This window comes from Oncorhynchus clarkii, chromosome 1, assembly GCF_045791955.1.
Source record: "Oncorhynchus clarkii lewisi isolate Uvic-CL-2024 chromosome 1, UVic_Ocla_1.0, whole genome shotgun sequence".
In the NCBI taxonomy this organism is placed as follows: Eukaryota; Metazoa; Chordata; class Actinopteri; order Salmoniformes; family Salmonidae; genus Oncorhynchus; species Oncorhynchus clarkii.
The window spans coordinates 17,498,188-17,515,302 of NC_092147.1; the positions used below are offsets into that span (position 1 = coordinate 17,498,188).

Genomic DNA, 17,115 nt, shown 5'->3' on the forward strand with positions numbered 1-17,115 from the left:
AAAAACGTTCCCGTTTTAAACAAGATATTTTGTCACGAAAAGATGCTCGACTATGCATATAATTTGGAAAGAAAACACTCTGACGTTTCCAAAACTGCAAAGATATTGTCTGTGAGTGCCACAGAACTGATGTTACAGAAAAAACCCAGATAAAAATCCAATCAGGAAGTGCCGCATTTTTTGAAACCGCCTCATGGCAATGACTCCTTATATGGATGTGAAGGAGCTAGGAATCAGCTTACGTTTTCCACGTTTTCCCCAAGGTGTCTGCAGCATTGTGACGTATTCGTAGGCATATCATTGGAAGATTGACCATAAGAGACTACATCTACCAGGTGGTCGCTTGGTGTCCTCCGTCGCAATTATTGCGTAATCTCCAGCTGCAGTATTTTTCCGTTTGCTTCTGATGAGAAGGCAACTGCCACCACTGATAGATTATCGAATAGATATGTGAAAAACACCTTGAGGATTGATTCTAAACAACGTTTGCCATGTTTCTGTCGATATTATGGAGCTAATTTGGAAAAAAGTTTGGCGTTGTAAGTGACTGCATTTTCCGGTGTTTTTCTTAGCCAAACGTGATGAACAAAACGGAGCTATTTCGTCTACACAAATAATATTTTTGGAAAAAATGAACATTTGCTATCTAACTAAGAGTCTCGTCATTGAAAACATCCGAAGTTCTTCAAAGGTAAATTATTTTATTTGAATGCTTTTCTTGTTTTTGGGAAAATGTTGCCTGCTGAATGCTAGGCTTAATGCTATGCTAGGCTTAATGCTATGCTAGGCTATCAATACTCTTACACAAATGCTTGTGTAGCTTTGGTTGAAAAGCATATTTTGAAAATCTGAGATGACAGTGTTGTTAACAAAAGGCTAAGCTTGTGTTTGAATATATTTATTTCATTTCATTTGCGATTTTCATGAATAGGAAACGTTGCGTTATGGTAATGAGCTTGAGGCTATGATTACGCTCCCGGATACGGGATTGCTCGACGCTAAAGGTTAAAGAACATCCTCTGTGTTCTATTAGACAGCTAAATCTCTATCCACAATATCACAGGGGGTGTAAAGCCATAACACAAGTTTTCCATCAGCCGGCTATGATCGATAATGTCAAAAGCCGCACTGAAGTCTAATAAAACAGCTCCCACAATCGTTTTATCATCAATTTCTCTCAGCCAATAATCAGTAATTTGTGTGATTGCTGTGTTTGAATTTCCTTCCCAATAAGCGTGCTGAAAGTCTGTTTACAGTAAAATAGCATTGTATCTGGTCAAACACAACTTCCAAAAGTTTGTTTCATAGTATAGGGTCTTCTTTTTATTCAGTTTAGTCACATGATTTCTCAATTTGCAGGACGTTTGCCAATCGGTTGTGCAGCCAGACCTATTTGCCCTTCCTTTTGCCTCATCCCTCACAACCATACAACTTCTCAATTCCTCATCAATCCACAGGGATAAAACAGTTTTTAACTTCTGGCATCCGGCGGACTATTACTTTTTTTGTAAGATAATTCCCAGCAACCCCAGTGTGTAAATACTAGTGTTGCTAAAAGTAGCTAGTGTCCACTCTCCTATAATTTGCCAACTCTATCAAACTACGTCTACCCTATTGGCTGATACAGCCCAATAATACCGATAACGTAATATAATGGGCCACGTGAGAATCTCTGGTATTTTAACCTATTTCTCAGGCTATTTTTGCGCATTTTGATCTTGACTAGGGTGGCAAGATTGCTGGGACCGAGGCTGCAAAGCGAGCTGTGTCACATACAGTTCACCTAAAATAACATTGCAGGACTGTGTCAGATTGGGGACCAGTTCTTGCAGGAGTGGGTGGGAGTCGGACAAGAAGTCAGCGGGAGCGAGCACGGTATGAAAAGCAGCAGGAGCGGTATGAAGAAATCAGTCCCCCTCAGACCTCTACTACCCCCACCAGTTAGTCTGGTCAAAGTTTCTGCATGCCACACAGACACTCATGCAAACATACAAAAATACACACACACACACACGTTGCTTGTAAACCGGGAGCCTCCAACCTGCTAGAGAGCAGACGGCACCTCCGCCAACCTCTTTAAATGCAGCACCACCAGCATGTCCATACCTGCACCAGAGACAGCAGGGACAGACAGGGGGCCAGGCAGGCCGATGAGAAACCCACAGGTGTGAATAGGTAGGAAAGGGGGAGGGGGGGGGACTATACCTTTAATACTGACCTTCGGGCTCCGAGTTGTTGCAGCGCTCGCCCAACAGGCTCTCCGAGCTCAGCGATGCCTCAGAGTCCAGGTTGTCCTGGTCAGAACCAGGTTGCTCCAGTTCTGGCAGTCTGCAGGCCAGGTCCTCCCTGGGAAAGAGGGGGAAGGGAGAGAAAGAAAACAGAGGGGTCACAAATGTAACCAAGGGTTGGTTGGTGGATCACAGGCAAAAAATATAACCATTGGATATGGGTGGTCCTTCAAAAATATATATATATATTTGTCACATACACATGGTTAGCAGATGTTAATGCGAGTGTAGCGAAATGCTTGTGCTTCTAGTTCCGAGAATGCAGTAATAACCAACGTGTAATCTAACCTAACAATACTACAACAACTACCATATACACACAGGTGTAAAGGAATGAAGAATATGTACATAAAAATATGAATGACTGATGGTACAGAACAGCATAGGCAAGATGCAGTAGATGGTATAGAGTACAGTATATACATATGAGATGAGTAATGTAGGGTATGTAAACCAAAGTGGCATTGTTTAAAGTGGCTAGTGATACATGTATTACATAAAGACGGCAAGATGCAGTAGATCATGGGTGTCAAACTCTGGCCCGTGGGCCAAATTTGGCCCGCGGGGTAATTATATTTGGCCCGCGAGACAATACCAAATTACTACTAGAGCTGGCCCGCCGTTATTATACAGCGCATTCACCACTAATACTACGAATCCCATAATGCTCTGCTGTTTTCGCGCGCCAATCAGGACAGGACCCAGAAACGCTCTCTCCTCTGTGACAGTAGTCATAGCAACATAGACGCTACAACTGTCAGCGAGCTAACCCTTCCCAAAAATGGCGAAAAGAAAGGCAGAAAACAGGAGCTTTCTGGACAAGTGGGAGGCAGAATATCTGTTTACATATGTAAAAGACAAACCTGTTTGTCTTGTTTGTGGGGTCAACGTGGCTGTAAGTAAGGAGTACAACATTAGACGACACTATGAAACGAAACACCATGACAAATACAAGGACCTGGACATGACTCAAAGGAGCCAGAAAGTAGAGGAGATGAAAAGAAGTTTGGTTTCACAACAGAATATGTTTAAAAAAGCCACATCACAAAGCGAGGCTGCTGTAAAGGCTAGTTATATAGTGGCAGCAGAGATCGCAAAATCAGCCCGGCCCTTTAATGAGGGAGAGTTCATGAAAAAGTGCATGATGAAGGTTTGTGACCTCGTATGCCCAGAGAAAAAACAAGCATTTTCAAACGTGAGCCTGAGCAGGAACACAGTAGCTGATCGCACATGTGATCTTGCCACCAATCTGTATGACCAGCTGATGGAAAAGGGAAAAGATTTTGTTGCGTTCTCCCTCGCTGTGGATGAGAGCTGCGACGCATCTGATACTGCTCAGCTGTCAGTCTTCATCCGTGGAGTGGACTCAAATCTGTGTGTTACGGAGGAGCTATTAGGATTCAAATCAATGCATGGCACAACCACAGGAAAGGAAATCTTTGAGGAGGTTTCCAAATGTGTAACTGAAATAAAGCTGCCGTGGGATAAACTCGTTGGATTAACGACAGATGGTGCGCCAGCGATGTGCGGTAAAAAGAGTGGACTGGTGGGCATGGTTCGGGAGAAGATGCGGGAAGAGAACTGTGCAGGTGAGCTAACTGTTTACCACTGCATCATACATCAGGAAGCACTGTGTGCCAAAGCCATAAGGATGGAACATGTTATGACCACAGTAACACAGGTAGTTAACTTTATAAGAGCCAAAGGTCTAAATCACCGCCAGTTTAAATCTTTTCTGGAGGAGTGTGGTTCGGAATACGCAGACGTGCCGTATCACACAGAGGTGAGATGGCTAAGCAGAGGAAAAGTACTGAACAGATGTTTCGAGCTGCGTGAGGAAATATGTCAATTCCTGGAAACCAAAGGGAAGGATACAGCAGAGCTCCGGGAGCAAAAGTTCCTGTGTGAGCTGGCCTTTCTCTGTGACATCTCGAGCCATCTCGATGCGCTGAACCTGCAGCTTCAGGGGCGGGGGCGCATCATCACAGACATGTACGCTGCAGTGAGGGCCTTCAAAACTAAACTGTGCCTGTGGGAGAATCAGATGCTGCAAGGAAACCCTTGCCATTTTCCCTGCTGCCAATCCATAAAAGCGCAGATCTCTACGGCCGTGTTCCCATGCGCACAGTTTGCTGAAAAACTCAGTGTTCTCGCCGCTGAGTTTAGCCGGCGATTTTCCCGACTTCGATGCCCAGAAATGCAAGTTTGAACTGCTTAGTAATCCCTTCGCAGTTGATGTGGAAAATGCACCAACCAACATCCAAATGGAGCTGATTGAACTCCAGTGGAACGACACGCTGAAGTCAAAGTATGATGCTGTGGGCGCCGCACAGTTTCCACGGTTCATCCCTGACACAATGCCTCAGCTCCGCACCCAAGCTGCTCAGATGCTCTCCATGTTCGGCAGCACTTATCTATGCGAGCAACTTTTCTCCTCGATGAAGATGACCAAAACAACTCACAGGAGACGTCTGACTGATGAACATCTTCGCTCGATACTGAGGATTTCTTCAGCTCAGAGCTTGAGCCCAGACATTGATGAACTAGCATCCAAGAAGAGATGCCAGGTATCTGGCTTGGGCACATCAGATTAGACCAGTGTGCAATAATTAACGTTTTCTTTATGCACTTTTTCTTGCTACAAGGCATGGGCTTGAATGGTTGATTGATTTATTATCATTTTATTTGTAAAATTATTAGCCAGTGGAAAAAGTTTATTTTGGTATTTAAATCAGAAGGCTGCAAATAGAAAAGAGGCATACAATTTTTATTTACATTTTATTTATTTAATAAATGAATGCCATTGATGTGTTTTTTCATTTGAAATTCGATTTTGCATGTCTCCACTATTAAATTATATATTGTATGGTAATAAGCGATGCTTGTTCCATATTCAATGTTAAAGCAAAACTTGTTTGGGTCCATATTAAAAGGTTAATTTGTTCAATGTTGGCCCGTGACTTTGTTCAGGTTTTACATTTTGGCCCACTGGGTATTTGAGTTTGACACCCCTGCAGTAGATGGTATAGGGTACAGTATATACATATGAGATGAGTAATGTAGGGTATGTAAACATTATATTAAGTGGCATTGTTTAAAGTGGCTAGTGATACATTTTTACATACATTTTTCCATGATTAAAGTGGCTGGAGTTGAGTCAGTGTGTTGGCAGCAGCCACTCAATGTTAGTGGTGGCTGTTTAACAGTCTGATGGACTTGAGATAGAAGCTGTTTTTCAGTCTCTCGGTCCCTGCTTTGATGCACCTGTACTGACTTCGCCTTCTGGATGATAGCGGGGTGAACAGGCAGTGGCTTGGGTGGTTGTTGTCCTTGATGATCTTTATGGCCTTCCTGTGACATCGGGTGGTGTAGGTGTCCTGGAGGGCAGGTAGTTTGCCCCCGGTGATGCGTTGTGCAGACCTCACTACCCTCTGGAGAGCCTTACTGTTGTGGGCGGAGCAGTTGCCGTACCAGGTGGTGATACAGCCTGACAGGATGCTATTGATTGTGCATCTGTAAAAGATTGTGAGTGCTTTTGGTGACAAGCCGAATTTCTTCAGCCTTCAGAGGTTGAAGAGGCGCTGCTGCGCCTTCTTCACCACGCTGTCTGTGTGGGTGGACCAATTCAGTCTGTCCGTGATGTGTACGCCGAGGAACTTAAAACTTACTACCCTATCCACTACTGTCTCATCGATGTGGATAGGGGGGTGTTCCCTCTGCTGTTTCCTGAAGTACACGATCATCTCCTTTGTTTTGTTGACGTTGAGTGTGAGGTTATTTTCCTGGCACCACACTGCCCGGTCTCTGACCTCCTACCTATAGGCTGTTTCATTGTTGTCTGTGATCAGGCCTACCACTGTTGTGTCGTCAGCAAACTTGATGATGTTGTAGATGTGTTTGGCCACGCAGTCGTGGGTGAACAGGGAGTACAGGAGAGGACTAAGCACGCACCCCTGAGGGGCCCCAGTGTTGAGGATCAGCATGGCAGATGTGTTGTTGCCTACCCTTACCACCTGGGGGCAGCATGTCAGAAAGTCCTGGATCCAGTTGCAGAGGGAGGTGTTTAGTCCCAGGATCCGTAGCTTAGTGATGAGCTTTGAGGGCACTATGGTGTTGAATGCTGAGCTGTAGTCAATGAACAGCATTCTCACATAGGCGTTCCTTTTGTCCACGTGTGAAAGGCCAGTGTGGAGTGCAATTGAGATTGCACCATCTATGGATCTGTTGGGGCAGTATGCAATTTAGAGTGAGTCTAGGGTTTCTGGGATAATGGTGTTGATATGAGCCATGACCAGCCTTTCAAAGCACTTCATGGCTACAAATATGAGTGCTATGGGTCGGTAGACATTTAGGCAGGTTACCTTGGTGTTCTTGGGCACAGGGATTATGGTGGTCTGCTTGAAACATGATGTTATTACAGACAGGGAGCTGTTGAAAATATCAGTGAAGACACTTTCCAGTTGGTCAGCGCATGCTCGGAGTACACGTACTGGTAATCCGCCTGGCCTTGTGAAGGTTGACCTGTTTAAAGGTCTTACTCACATTGGCTATGGAGAGCGTGATCACACAGTCGTCCGGAATAGCTGGTGCTCTCAACGCTGAGCTGTAGTCAATAAATAGCATTCTCACATAGGTGTTCCTTTTGTTGGGGCAGTATGCGAATTGGAGTGGGTTTAGGGTTTCCGGGATGATGGTGTTAATGTGAGCCATGACCAGCCTTTCAAAGCACTTCATGGCTATCACTAGATGTTGGAACATTGCTGCGGGGACTTGCTTTCATTCAGCCAAGAGCATTAGTGAGGTCGGGCACTGATGCTGGGCAATTAGGCCTGGCTCGCAGTAGGCGTTCCAATTCATCCCAAATGTGTTCAATGTGGTTGAGGTCATGGCTCTCTGCAGACCAGTCAAGTTCTTCCACACCAATCTCGACAAACCATTTCTGTATGGACCTCACTTTGTGCATGGGGCATTGTCATGCTGAAACAGAAAGGGCTGTGATGGAAATGTTCTTGTTTGTATATAATCGTAAGATTAGCACAATGCTGCTTTTGTAATAACCTGTCTTGGTTGGGTTCATGCCAGTGACTGGATGATTGCACAAAGGAGGAAACCACACTATCACTCATAAGCAAATTGGCAGTACGCCCAGAACCTTATCTTGGGACAAGATAAGTGGAATAAATCAGTCAAATACAGGAACAAACATCCTTATAACTTGTTAGTGTAGCAGTATAAAAGGACTGAAAGGGAACCTCCCCTTCAGAGGTTTTATCAAGTTTGTATTGAGCTTGTGAACCTCTACAGCCGTAATAATAAAGATGGCTTTATTTAGTTTGAGTCCTTAGTGGTGGATTTCCACAGTCTAGACTCGCCCCTCATTATATGCTTCAGCATTAAGATATCCCTTTACTGGAACTAAGGGGCCCAGCACGAACCATGAAAAACAGCCCTAGACCATTATTCCTCCTCCACCAAACTTTACACTATGCATTCGGGCAGGTAGCGTTCTCATGGACATCCGCCAAACCCAGAACTGTCCATCTGACGGCCAGAGTGTGATACAAGCGTATCCAGAGAAGGCGTTTCCACTACTCCAGATTCCAATGACGGCCATCTTTACACAACGCTTGGCATTGCGCATGGTGATCTTAGGACATGGAATCCCGACGAACAGTTATTGTGCTGATGATGCTTCTAGAGGCATTTTGGAACTAAGTAGTGAGTGTTGCATTTTTACACGGTACGCGCTTCATTCAGCATTTGGCAGTCCCGTTCTGTGAGCTTGTGTGGCCAACCACTTCACGGTTGAGACGTTTTTGCTCCTAGACATTCCCACTTTACAATAACAGCACTTACAGTTGACCGAGGAAGCTCTAGCAGGGCAGAAATTTGCCGAACTGACTTGTTGGAAATGTGGCATCCTATGACGGTGCCACATTGAAATTCACTGAGCTCTTCAGTACGGGCCATTCTACTGCCAATGTTTGTCTATGGAGATTGCATAGCTGTGTGCTCGATTTTATAAACCTGTCAGCAACGGGTGTGGATGAAAAAGCTGAATCGATTCATTTGAAGGGGTGCCCACATACTTTTGACCATGTAGTGTATCTGCTGAATTTAGTGGTGAATCAGGGGCTCTGTTCAGTTCTTACTTCTCTTGTTTTATAGACTTGATGCGCTCCATCAGGTTTTTCTCAGCCTCCGTGTCAGAGTCCAGTGGCTCATCGTTCTCAGGGACCACCGTCAAGTTAGAGCACTTCTTCTCATGCACCTAGGAGAGAACACACACACACACACACACACACACACACACACACACACAGTTACTCATGGCACCTCAACGAGTAGCAAGTCCATACCACACTGGTTTAGAGGATGGGGTGGGGGTGCCTGTGTAACATCATCATGCATAGTGTTTATTAATATCATGCCTGTGTCATTCCAGTGAGCTATGGTAACTAGAGGAAGGCAGGGCAGTTCTGTCATGAGTAGGGATAAACAGACACTATGAAACTGTTATTCAACCACACAACATGTAGGAGGAACATGTCAGTATCTGGAGTGAGGGTTCTTATAACAAATTTACTATTGAATGAAGCTTGAGTCTGCTAATCAAAGCAATGGTTATTTTACTCCAGGAGTAAAAGACATCATCAAGAAGACAACTCATTCCCATGTCAATTATAAGGCTTGGTTCCGGTTAACAGGGAGAATCCACAAACCTTCCATCCAATCCTGAGGTTGTACAGTGGGGAATCATATATGTTCCATACAGCACAAGCGGGCTATGATCAAGAATTAATGTTAACCAAATAACCAAATACTTGTCAACCAAATACTAGTCAAACCACAAACAAGTCACATGTAGAAAAGACCAACATCAACCCACACCGTCACTCTGAAGAACCTTCACATCACAGATACTGAGGGCTGAAACCAACATGCAGTATAACAGGGGTCTAACATCTAGACTATTAAAGGTACTAGTAGTAGGTATGCAGGCCTTTGTTCTCGCATAACTGACACACACCTAGCACTGACAGCACACCTAGCACTGACAGCACACCTAGCACTGACAGCACACCTAGCACTGACAGCACACCTAGCACAGCATCAACTGATCATTGTCTTCGCCTGGATCCAGGTGTGTAACTGCTGGGCTATAACAAAAGCCTGCCCAGTTGCTCTCCAGGAACATAGTTGGGAGACCACTGCAGCACTGTATACCACTGTATTCCACCAATTAGTATGAAGAGGAGAGAGGGATGGGTGGCGGGTCATCGACTACTACAAGTCATGCACAGACGGTTGGTTAAGACAAACCGCATCTAGCTACCAGGAGGACCAGAGCAACGTGGATACGTACCACCACTCCTTTGTAAGGAGCAGAAACCCTGAGGGGCAAATGCCAGTGCAGCTGAAGAAAAAAAAGGAGAACCACAAAACAATGAGCAGTAAGCCATGGTGGATATTGGACAATACACTGACACTCAAAAACCTGCAGCCTTACTGGACTAGGAGTGTCGTAGTACAGCCCTGCCCTACAGTATGTAGTAAATACAGTTGGTGACTATGGTCGGTCTGTCTACTGAGTCTATGGACCTGGTAAGTGTCAGTGTTGGGATCAATTCCAATTCAGTCAATTCAGAAAGCGACATAGAGAAGCATTGAGGAAAATTGGAATAGAAATGTCAGTTTGTTTCCTGAATTGGCCCCAACCATTGGTAGTGTCCAGACAGACCAGACCATGTAGAATAGTCCTCACCGTGTTCTGTCTCTTGAGTTTGAGCTGGTTGACGGCCAGCGCCTCAGCGTGCTCCAGCTGTTCAATCTCCTCCAACTTCTCATTGTAGCGTCTGATTTGCTCGTTGATCAACATCTCCACACAACTGGGACACAGAGACATTACCTGCTAGTTAGAATCTCTATTGTGGTAAAGGCACTGCATTGGTTTCTGTGAAAATATTCACTTGATAACAGCAAAGACTAGGGTTGAGATCAATAAAGTGGACTATTCTTATTGCGGGATTTTTTAAATTTAAATTGATTTAAACTGAATTGATAAAAATAAAACAATGTTTTATACACAAAGTAACAGTGGTTTCTGTCTATGCAGTGATCAGAGAGATACTTACGTGGTGGTCTTGGCCACGTCCTTCATGCTCATGAGTGGGTCGGCGCTGTCTGGGCAGCGGAGGATGCAGGGGGCAAACACGATGGCCAGGGAGTTGGGAGACATGCGGTTGTGAGACTCATCTTTAGACACTCTGGAAGAGAGAAAAATATTACTCATGTGGAATATTATATATAGCAATACACACTGCAATATTGCCCCAGCCATGAAGAGTATGTACTTGACTAGATGGAAGAAAAGTCTTTCCAAGGTGTTGAAGCATGCGGTGGGGAGCTGTTCCAACACTTTGTAGATGGCATGTAGCTGCTCTTGCTTTTCAGGAAGTTCTGAGAGATGAGGAAAACACAATTAGGATCAACAACAACGGCACGATGTAGGAATTGCTGACAGTCGACAATATTGCACATTTCAACATTCAGTGGAATACAGGTAACTGACCAAATAAAGGAAACACCATCATCAAGTGTCTTAATACGGCGTTGAGCCACCACAAGCCGCCAGAACTGCTTTAATGCGCCTTGGCATAGATTCTACAAGTGTCTGGAACTGTAATGCGACACCATTCTTCCACAATTTGTCATTTTGTCAAAAGTGGCGGATAACACTGTCTCAGGTGCCGCTCCCATAAGTGTTTAATTGGGTTGAGATCTGGTGACAGACACACACACACACACACCCTTTAAACTTACTTTGAGACCCCTCTTTCAAAGTCAGAGATCTCTAGCCTTGGTAGCCAAAAAAATGGGCAGCTGGACCTTAAGCATGATGGGATGTTTTAATAGCTTAATTAACTCAGGAACCACACCCGATTTCAATATACATTGTATCCCTCATTTACTCAAGTATTTTCTTTATTTTGGCATTTACCTGTAGATTAGTAGAACATACCAAGGAGAAGATAACCCACCTGGGCTGATATAGGGACTCCCCCTTGTGGACGTATATTATATAACACAATCCAAAATGAACAAGAGTAGCCATCTCTCCCTTGATCATGGAGAAGAGTGAGGCAGAGCTATAACAGGACTCACCCACGGCCCGAAGGAAGTCATTGTAATGAGTGAAGGTCATGAGGGGGTCAGGCAGCTTTCTCAGCCACTGTTTGATCAGCCCTGTCACTGTGTGGATGGGGTAGTTCTCCAGGCACACTGCATGGGGGTCTGCCACACAACACAACATCAACCATTAGACAGGTCATGGAATGGGAACATGAAGAGGTATACTTATGTCATAAATAAGATCTACATGAAAAAACTTGAAAAATACAACTACTCTTGTGCTTGTGTAGGTGCTTAATGTTAAGTCTTCCGTACACCCCTCAAATGAACGGTTACCCATCAAGATCTTAGCAGCTCTCTGGTTTACTGTTTATAATATTATGGGCTGGCCCTCACCAGTCTCCATTAGCTGGTGGAGCTCCCTCATGCGGTTGGCGGAGCCTGATTTGCGGTAGATTCCCTCCGTTAACAGGCCGTTCATCTCGACATGCTCCAGCATCATCTCCAGCACTATGGGAATGGGGTTGTCCTCACTGGTCAGGTGACACAAGCGCACCCCAAAGTGCAGGCCTCCCGACTCCTCGTCACTCTGCACACAGATAGACACCAACAGTCAGATATGTTAGTCAATAGTAACCTAGGGACCAATACAGATTTAAGATTCACACCTAAACCATGGAAGTATGTCAATGTCGTTTACAAATATGTGAGGTCAATGCCCACCTTTTTGGCACAAAACGTGCAGCAGTCTGTGACAATTTTGCAGAGGCACTTCTTGTGGCACACCATCTTACAATCTGGAAGAATAAAACCAGAATGGGAGGCTATTAACATTTGTATCCATGGCGACCCAGAATATAATGTTATAATGTTTCACGTTATGTATGTTTAAAGCATGATCAGCATTCACATCAATCATTGGAGACTGTTATCCTTGTTATTTGCACATAATCTGCACATCTATCACTCCAGTGTTAATGCTAAATTGTAATTATTTCGTCTCTATGGCCTATTTATTGCCTTACCTTCCTACTCTTCTACATTTGCACACACTGTGCATATATTTTTCTTTTGTGATATTTAATGTACGTTTGTTATGTCTAACTCTGTTGTTTTTGTCGCACTGCTTTGCTTTATCTTGGCCAGATCACAGTTGTAAATGAGAACTTGTTCTTAACTGGCCTACCTGGTTAAATAAAGGTGCATTTTTTAATATAGATATGTATTATGTATATATATACACATATATTAGTTGTTACTAGAGTGTGAGAGTTGTCAGAATGTGTGTGTGTGTGTTTGTCTGTGTGGTACTCACAGCTGCACATGTAGACTTTCTCCATGCCCCCGATATAGGAGTTGCACTGGTCACACGACTGCATGATGTTAACCTGGTACGTGCTGAACACATGGTCCAGGGGGTTCTCCATCTAAACAATCATACATTGTGTACATGTATCAATGTGTCCAATAATTTCATAAAATACATATATTTCTATAGAGAACAAAGAGTGGACAGGTTTAAGGATCGGCCCTTAGTTTGTACTTACGTTCTTGTATTTTTTCCGCCTCTTCTTCCGCGCTTTAGCAGGCTGAAATACAGACAAAACCATCCATATTTAATTTATTGAATCCATAAAGACGGACAATAATCAATATCCATGTATTCAGTACCAAAAATCAGTGTTAAAAAAACAATGATATATTTTATTTTTTGCATTTTACAAATAAGAACATTCAAAACAAAAATAAGACAGACAACAATATAACAAAGTGACAAACTTAGAAGACAACAGACAAAAATGTAAATGCAATAGAAAAACAAAACATTGGACCAGTAGGCTACAGTACATTTTATACATTACGTGTGAAACATTACATGAGAATTATACAGGGATGCAATCAATGTTTTGTGAGTGGACATTCTCCATATAATCAATAAAGGGTTGCCAAATTCTATAAATTGTCTCTGACTTATTCCTCAAGCATTATGTCCTTTTCTCCAGTGGGATACAACTATTAACTTCAGATAGCCACATTGCAACTGGCAGGCGGGTATCTGATTTCCGTTTCAAGGCAATATTTTTTTTTGCCAATTGCTTGCACCACTTCTGTTAGCATTATTAGTGTGACTTTGCCTAAGATTGGAATTAGTGAAGTTAACCAGTAGACAGACCTCCGGGTCTAAAGGCAATGCAGCCTCCTGAATTGAGGATACGGTATCGCTTACCCCTTGCCAGAAAGCGTGTAGTTTTGAACGTAGGGGGGGGAGATACCAGGGTTGAACTTGTGCAATGTAGATGAGGTGATATAGAGCTGATGGAGGAAATTAAACTGGATCAGTCTATCTGGAGTTTAATGTGGATGTAACACCATCCCGGTATAGGTCACTCCATAGTCCCTCATCAAGACGAATACCAGGATCTTTTTCCCATCTAAGTCGGGGTTTATCTAGCTCAGGCAGTGGTAGTCATGACATAAGAGCATCGTAAACACAGGAAATGGTCTTGAACAGTGGTTGGTCTGCAAGGCAAAGTTGTTCAATAGGTGACATCTTAAGTAGGTTCCATTGGCCCTTGAGATTCACCCTAATAAAATGTCATAGTTGTAGGTATCTAGAGGTCCTTGTTAGACAAGTTGTATTTCTGTTTCAGCTGTTCAAAGGAAATAAGAATTCCCTCATAACAATGTTCTAGAAGAGTGATTACCTTATCAGACCATGGTCTAAAGTTACTATTCTTGAAAAACCTTTGAAAATTGCTTGATTGGGAACCATGTTCAACCAGCCAGGTAATATATTCTGAAATTAGGGAGGTTTAAGCCCCCTTGACTGTAATCAAGGGTCAGTTTGTCCAGGCTAACCCTAGGAGTTTTGCCGTGCCACAATCTGTCTGGTCAGCTTGTCGAGAGAGGAAAAGAATGCTGCGGATACAGGGATGGGGAGAGATTGAAACAAATATAGAATTCTGGGCAGGATATTCATTTTAATTCTACCCAGTAGAGTGAGAGGCAAGTCCATCCATTTACACAGGTCACCCTCCACCTTTTGCAACAAGCCAGCCAGATTGCGTTCTACCCAACTATGTGAAGCCCATAGGCGACCGTCTAAAAGGCAACTGATGCTTAATGGTATGATGGTCAAAGACAGACAACAGTAAGATTTTAATCAAAATTGACCTTATATCCAGAGAAAGAACTAAAATACTGTAATAGGTTCTAGAAGTGAGAGGGGATGTGCTGGGTTTGTTAGAAATAAGATAAGGTCGTCCTCAAAGAGTGATAACTTATGGGTATGGGGGCCCATCTCAAAGCCATGTATGTCAGGGCCCGTTCTAACGGCAAGGGTGAAGAGGTGGGGGCTAAAAGGGCAACTATTGTTGTAACTTTAATGTGTTACAGAGTTAATGTTTAAGTTTATTCTTTGAGCTGTATCTAAAGATATTTCTTTAGATTTATTTGCATATGTAATTGTATTGGGTTGTGTTGAATTACGCTTTTTGACTGCAAGTCCCAGAATGCCTTGCGAGAGGAATGAGTGATAACGCGCCAATTATGTGCAGGTGCGAATGATTGTGGCTGACTTTCCAACAGCATCTTACCTGCATTGCTCTGTACCAAAACAATTGTTGTTAAATGTAACGTAAACAAGTATTCTTACTAAAATAAGCTTTCGTATCAAACCCGACGTCCCGAGTCATTACTAAGAAGTTAGTTAATCTAAAAACTATATCTGTTCCCCCTAAAGAGAAGGAAAGAGGAAGTAATCCCATTTGTAGCAATACTAGTTTTAGGAGATTTGTTGAGTGATTTTATCAAGGTTACAAACACGGTGCCTAAACGGAACTTTTCCAAAACGCGAAGAGATATGGTAATTCGACCCTATTAAAATACCTTTTTGGCAACGAGGGAGACTGTGACACTAGGTATTTATTTTTTTGTAAGGTGAATTATATCAAAGAACCTTCTGAGATTATTGGAGGACAATCTATTAATTATGGATCCAGTAAGATCTGGATTGACCAACAGGGGGAGGCATGACTCCAGTCTCTTAGATAGCATCTTGGTGACCAGTTTACAATCTGTTTTAAGGAGAGAGATTGGTCGATAGGATGCACACTTTAGCAGCGGGGTTTCCCCATCCTTGTGAATTACTGTAATCACAGTTTGAGTGAAAGACTCTGGAAAGCAGTTGTCCTCCCCGGCTCTTTAAAGTACCTCCACAAGGTAGGGGACCAACAGCCACTTGAGTTCTTTATAGAACTCTGGAGGGAAGCCAGGAGATTTATTAGAAGGTAAAGATTTAATGTCCTCCAACAATTCAGGGACTGAGAACTGTTCGCTCAGGTGCGCTCGGTCTTCCTCTGACAGGCAAGGGAGGTTGAGCAAGGAGAGAAATGTCGATCTCTGATAGAACATCGCTTGATTGGGAAGTATAGGGGACCTTGCAGTATTTCTTAAAAGTATCATTCATTTCAGTAGGGTCAAAAGATCTCATTAGTGAGAGTTTCTTTAGCATTAATTGTCCTCTTACTTTCCTCTGCTTTCAGTTGCCATGCCAACACTGTGCTTTCTCTCCAAGTTCATAGTAACGCTGTTTTGATTTAGTAATGCCCCTCTCAGCTTGATACGTGTTCAGAGCATTATATTTCAGTTATTTATTTACCAAAAGCCGTTATAGGTTTTTAGTCTGGCACCTTTGGTAGGTTTTCTCTAGCTCAAAGATTTCAGATTTAAGGTCATTCAGTTAGGCACAGTGTTTTCTTTTCAACCCTTTAGTACTGGCAATGAGCCTTTCCCATCAGAGACTTTCAATGTGTCCCAAAGAATGAAAGTCAGAACCAGAGGGTTTATTTGTCAAAGTAAAAACATTGATCTGCTCTTTGATGAATGCAGGTTGCTTCAGGAGTGTAGAATTTAGTCTCCATATATATATGCTTGGTAGGAATGGAGATGGCTAATTCCAGAGGAGAATGGTCACAAAGCAATCTGGTGAGACAATCGGTATCTAACACTATGAAACAGTTGGGTTGACAGCAGAAAGTGATCTATGCGTGTGTGTGTGTGTTGTGTGGGTGTGAATAAAGAGTAGTTCCTATCCTGTGGGTGCATCGGTCTCCAGACGTCTAGTAAATTGAGATCCTTCATGAATGAGCTTGAACATAAACATATGGTCATCGAAGTTAGGAGCATAAATATTCAATAGGGTCCCAGACGGAATAAATATGCCCCTGCACCAAAACAAACCTGCCGAGGGAGCAGACATGGTGTTGCTGACACAAAAGGGGATGTGTCTACTTATCAAAATTGCAGTTCCTCTTGAGGCCGCAAAAACGTATCCTACCCATTCCCTGTTTAATTTCTTGTGTTTACTGGCTGTACAATGTGTTTCTTGTAAGAACACAACATCAGCCTTCAATAGTCTATACCTTAAGAAATGATCCTCTTAACTGGGCTGTTAAGATCTTTTACGTTGAATGTGACATATTTTAGTGGATTAAGCATGGGTTGAGTTTCTAATATATAACCGGATGGTAATTACTCACATGTAAATATTCAGGTAATGTTTCTTTGATGTGAACACTGAAGTGACCTATGCGTCTCTTTAGGAAGGAAACAACATTAAAACTAAAACCACAATCAAACATGAAAACACTTGTAGAGAGACGATGTTGCTTGCTTTCCATCTTGCTCTTGCTAG

General features: G+C 43.1%; 1 protein-coding gene across 6 annotated transcripts in view; it reads right to left on the reverse strand.

The window, feature by feature from the left end:
- The window catches only part of LOC139373312 (unconventional myosin-IXb-like), a 117,895-nt gene that overhangs the window by 4,079 nt on the left and 96,701 nt on the right, over positions 1-17,115 (reverse strand). For 2 of the 6 annotated variants that reach the window (XM_071114083.1, XM_071113995.1), the window contains exons 30-40: positions 12,968-13,009; positions 12,736-12,847; positions 12,144-12,217; positions 11,817-12,009; positions 11,454-11,582; positions 10,643-10,748; positions 10,424-10,555; positions 10,054-10,177; positions 9,655-9,705; positions 8,441-8,559; positions 2,206-2,346 (exon numbers count right to left, since the gene is read on the reverse strand). In XM_071114083.1, the coding sequence (XP_070970184.1) occupies positions 2,208-2,346; positions 8,441-8,559; positions 9,655-9,705; positions 10,054-10,177; positions 10,424-10,555; positions 10,643-10,748; positions 11,454-11,582; positions 11,817-12,009; positions 12,144-12,217; positions 12,736-12,847; positions 12,968-13,009 (1,221 nt within the window). In that variant the 3' untranslated portion in view covers positions 2,206-2,207. The remainder of the gene's footprint in view (positions 1-2,205; positions 2,347-8,440; positions 8,560-9,654; positions 9,706-10,053; positions 10,178-10,423; positions 10,556-10,642; positions 10,749-11,453; positions 11,583-11,816; positions 12,010-12,143; positions 12,218-12,735; positions 12,848-12,967; positions 13,010-17,115) is intronic. The other 4 variants (XM_071113734.1, XM_071113907.1, XM_071113821.1 and 1 more) reach the window with 3 other exon arrangements.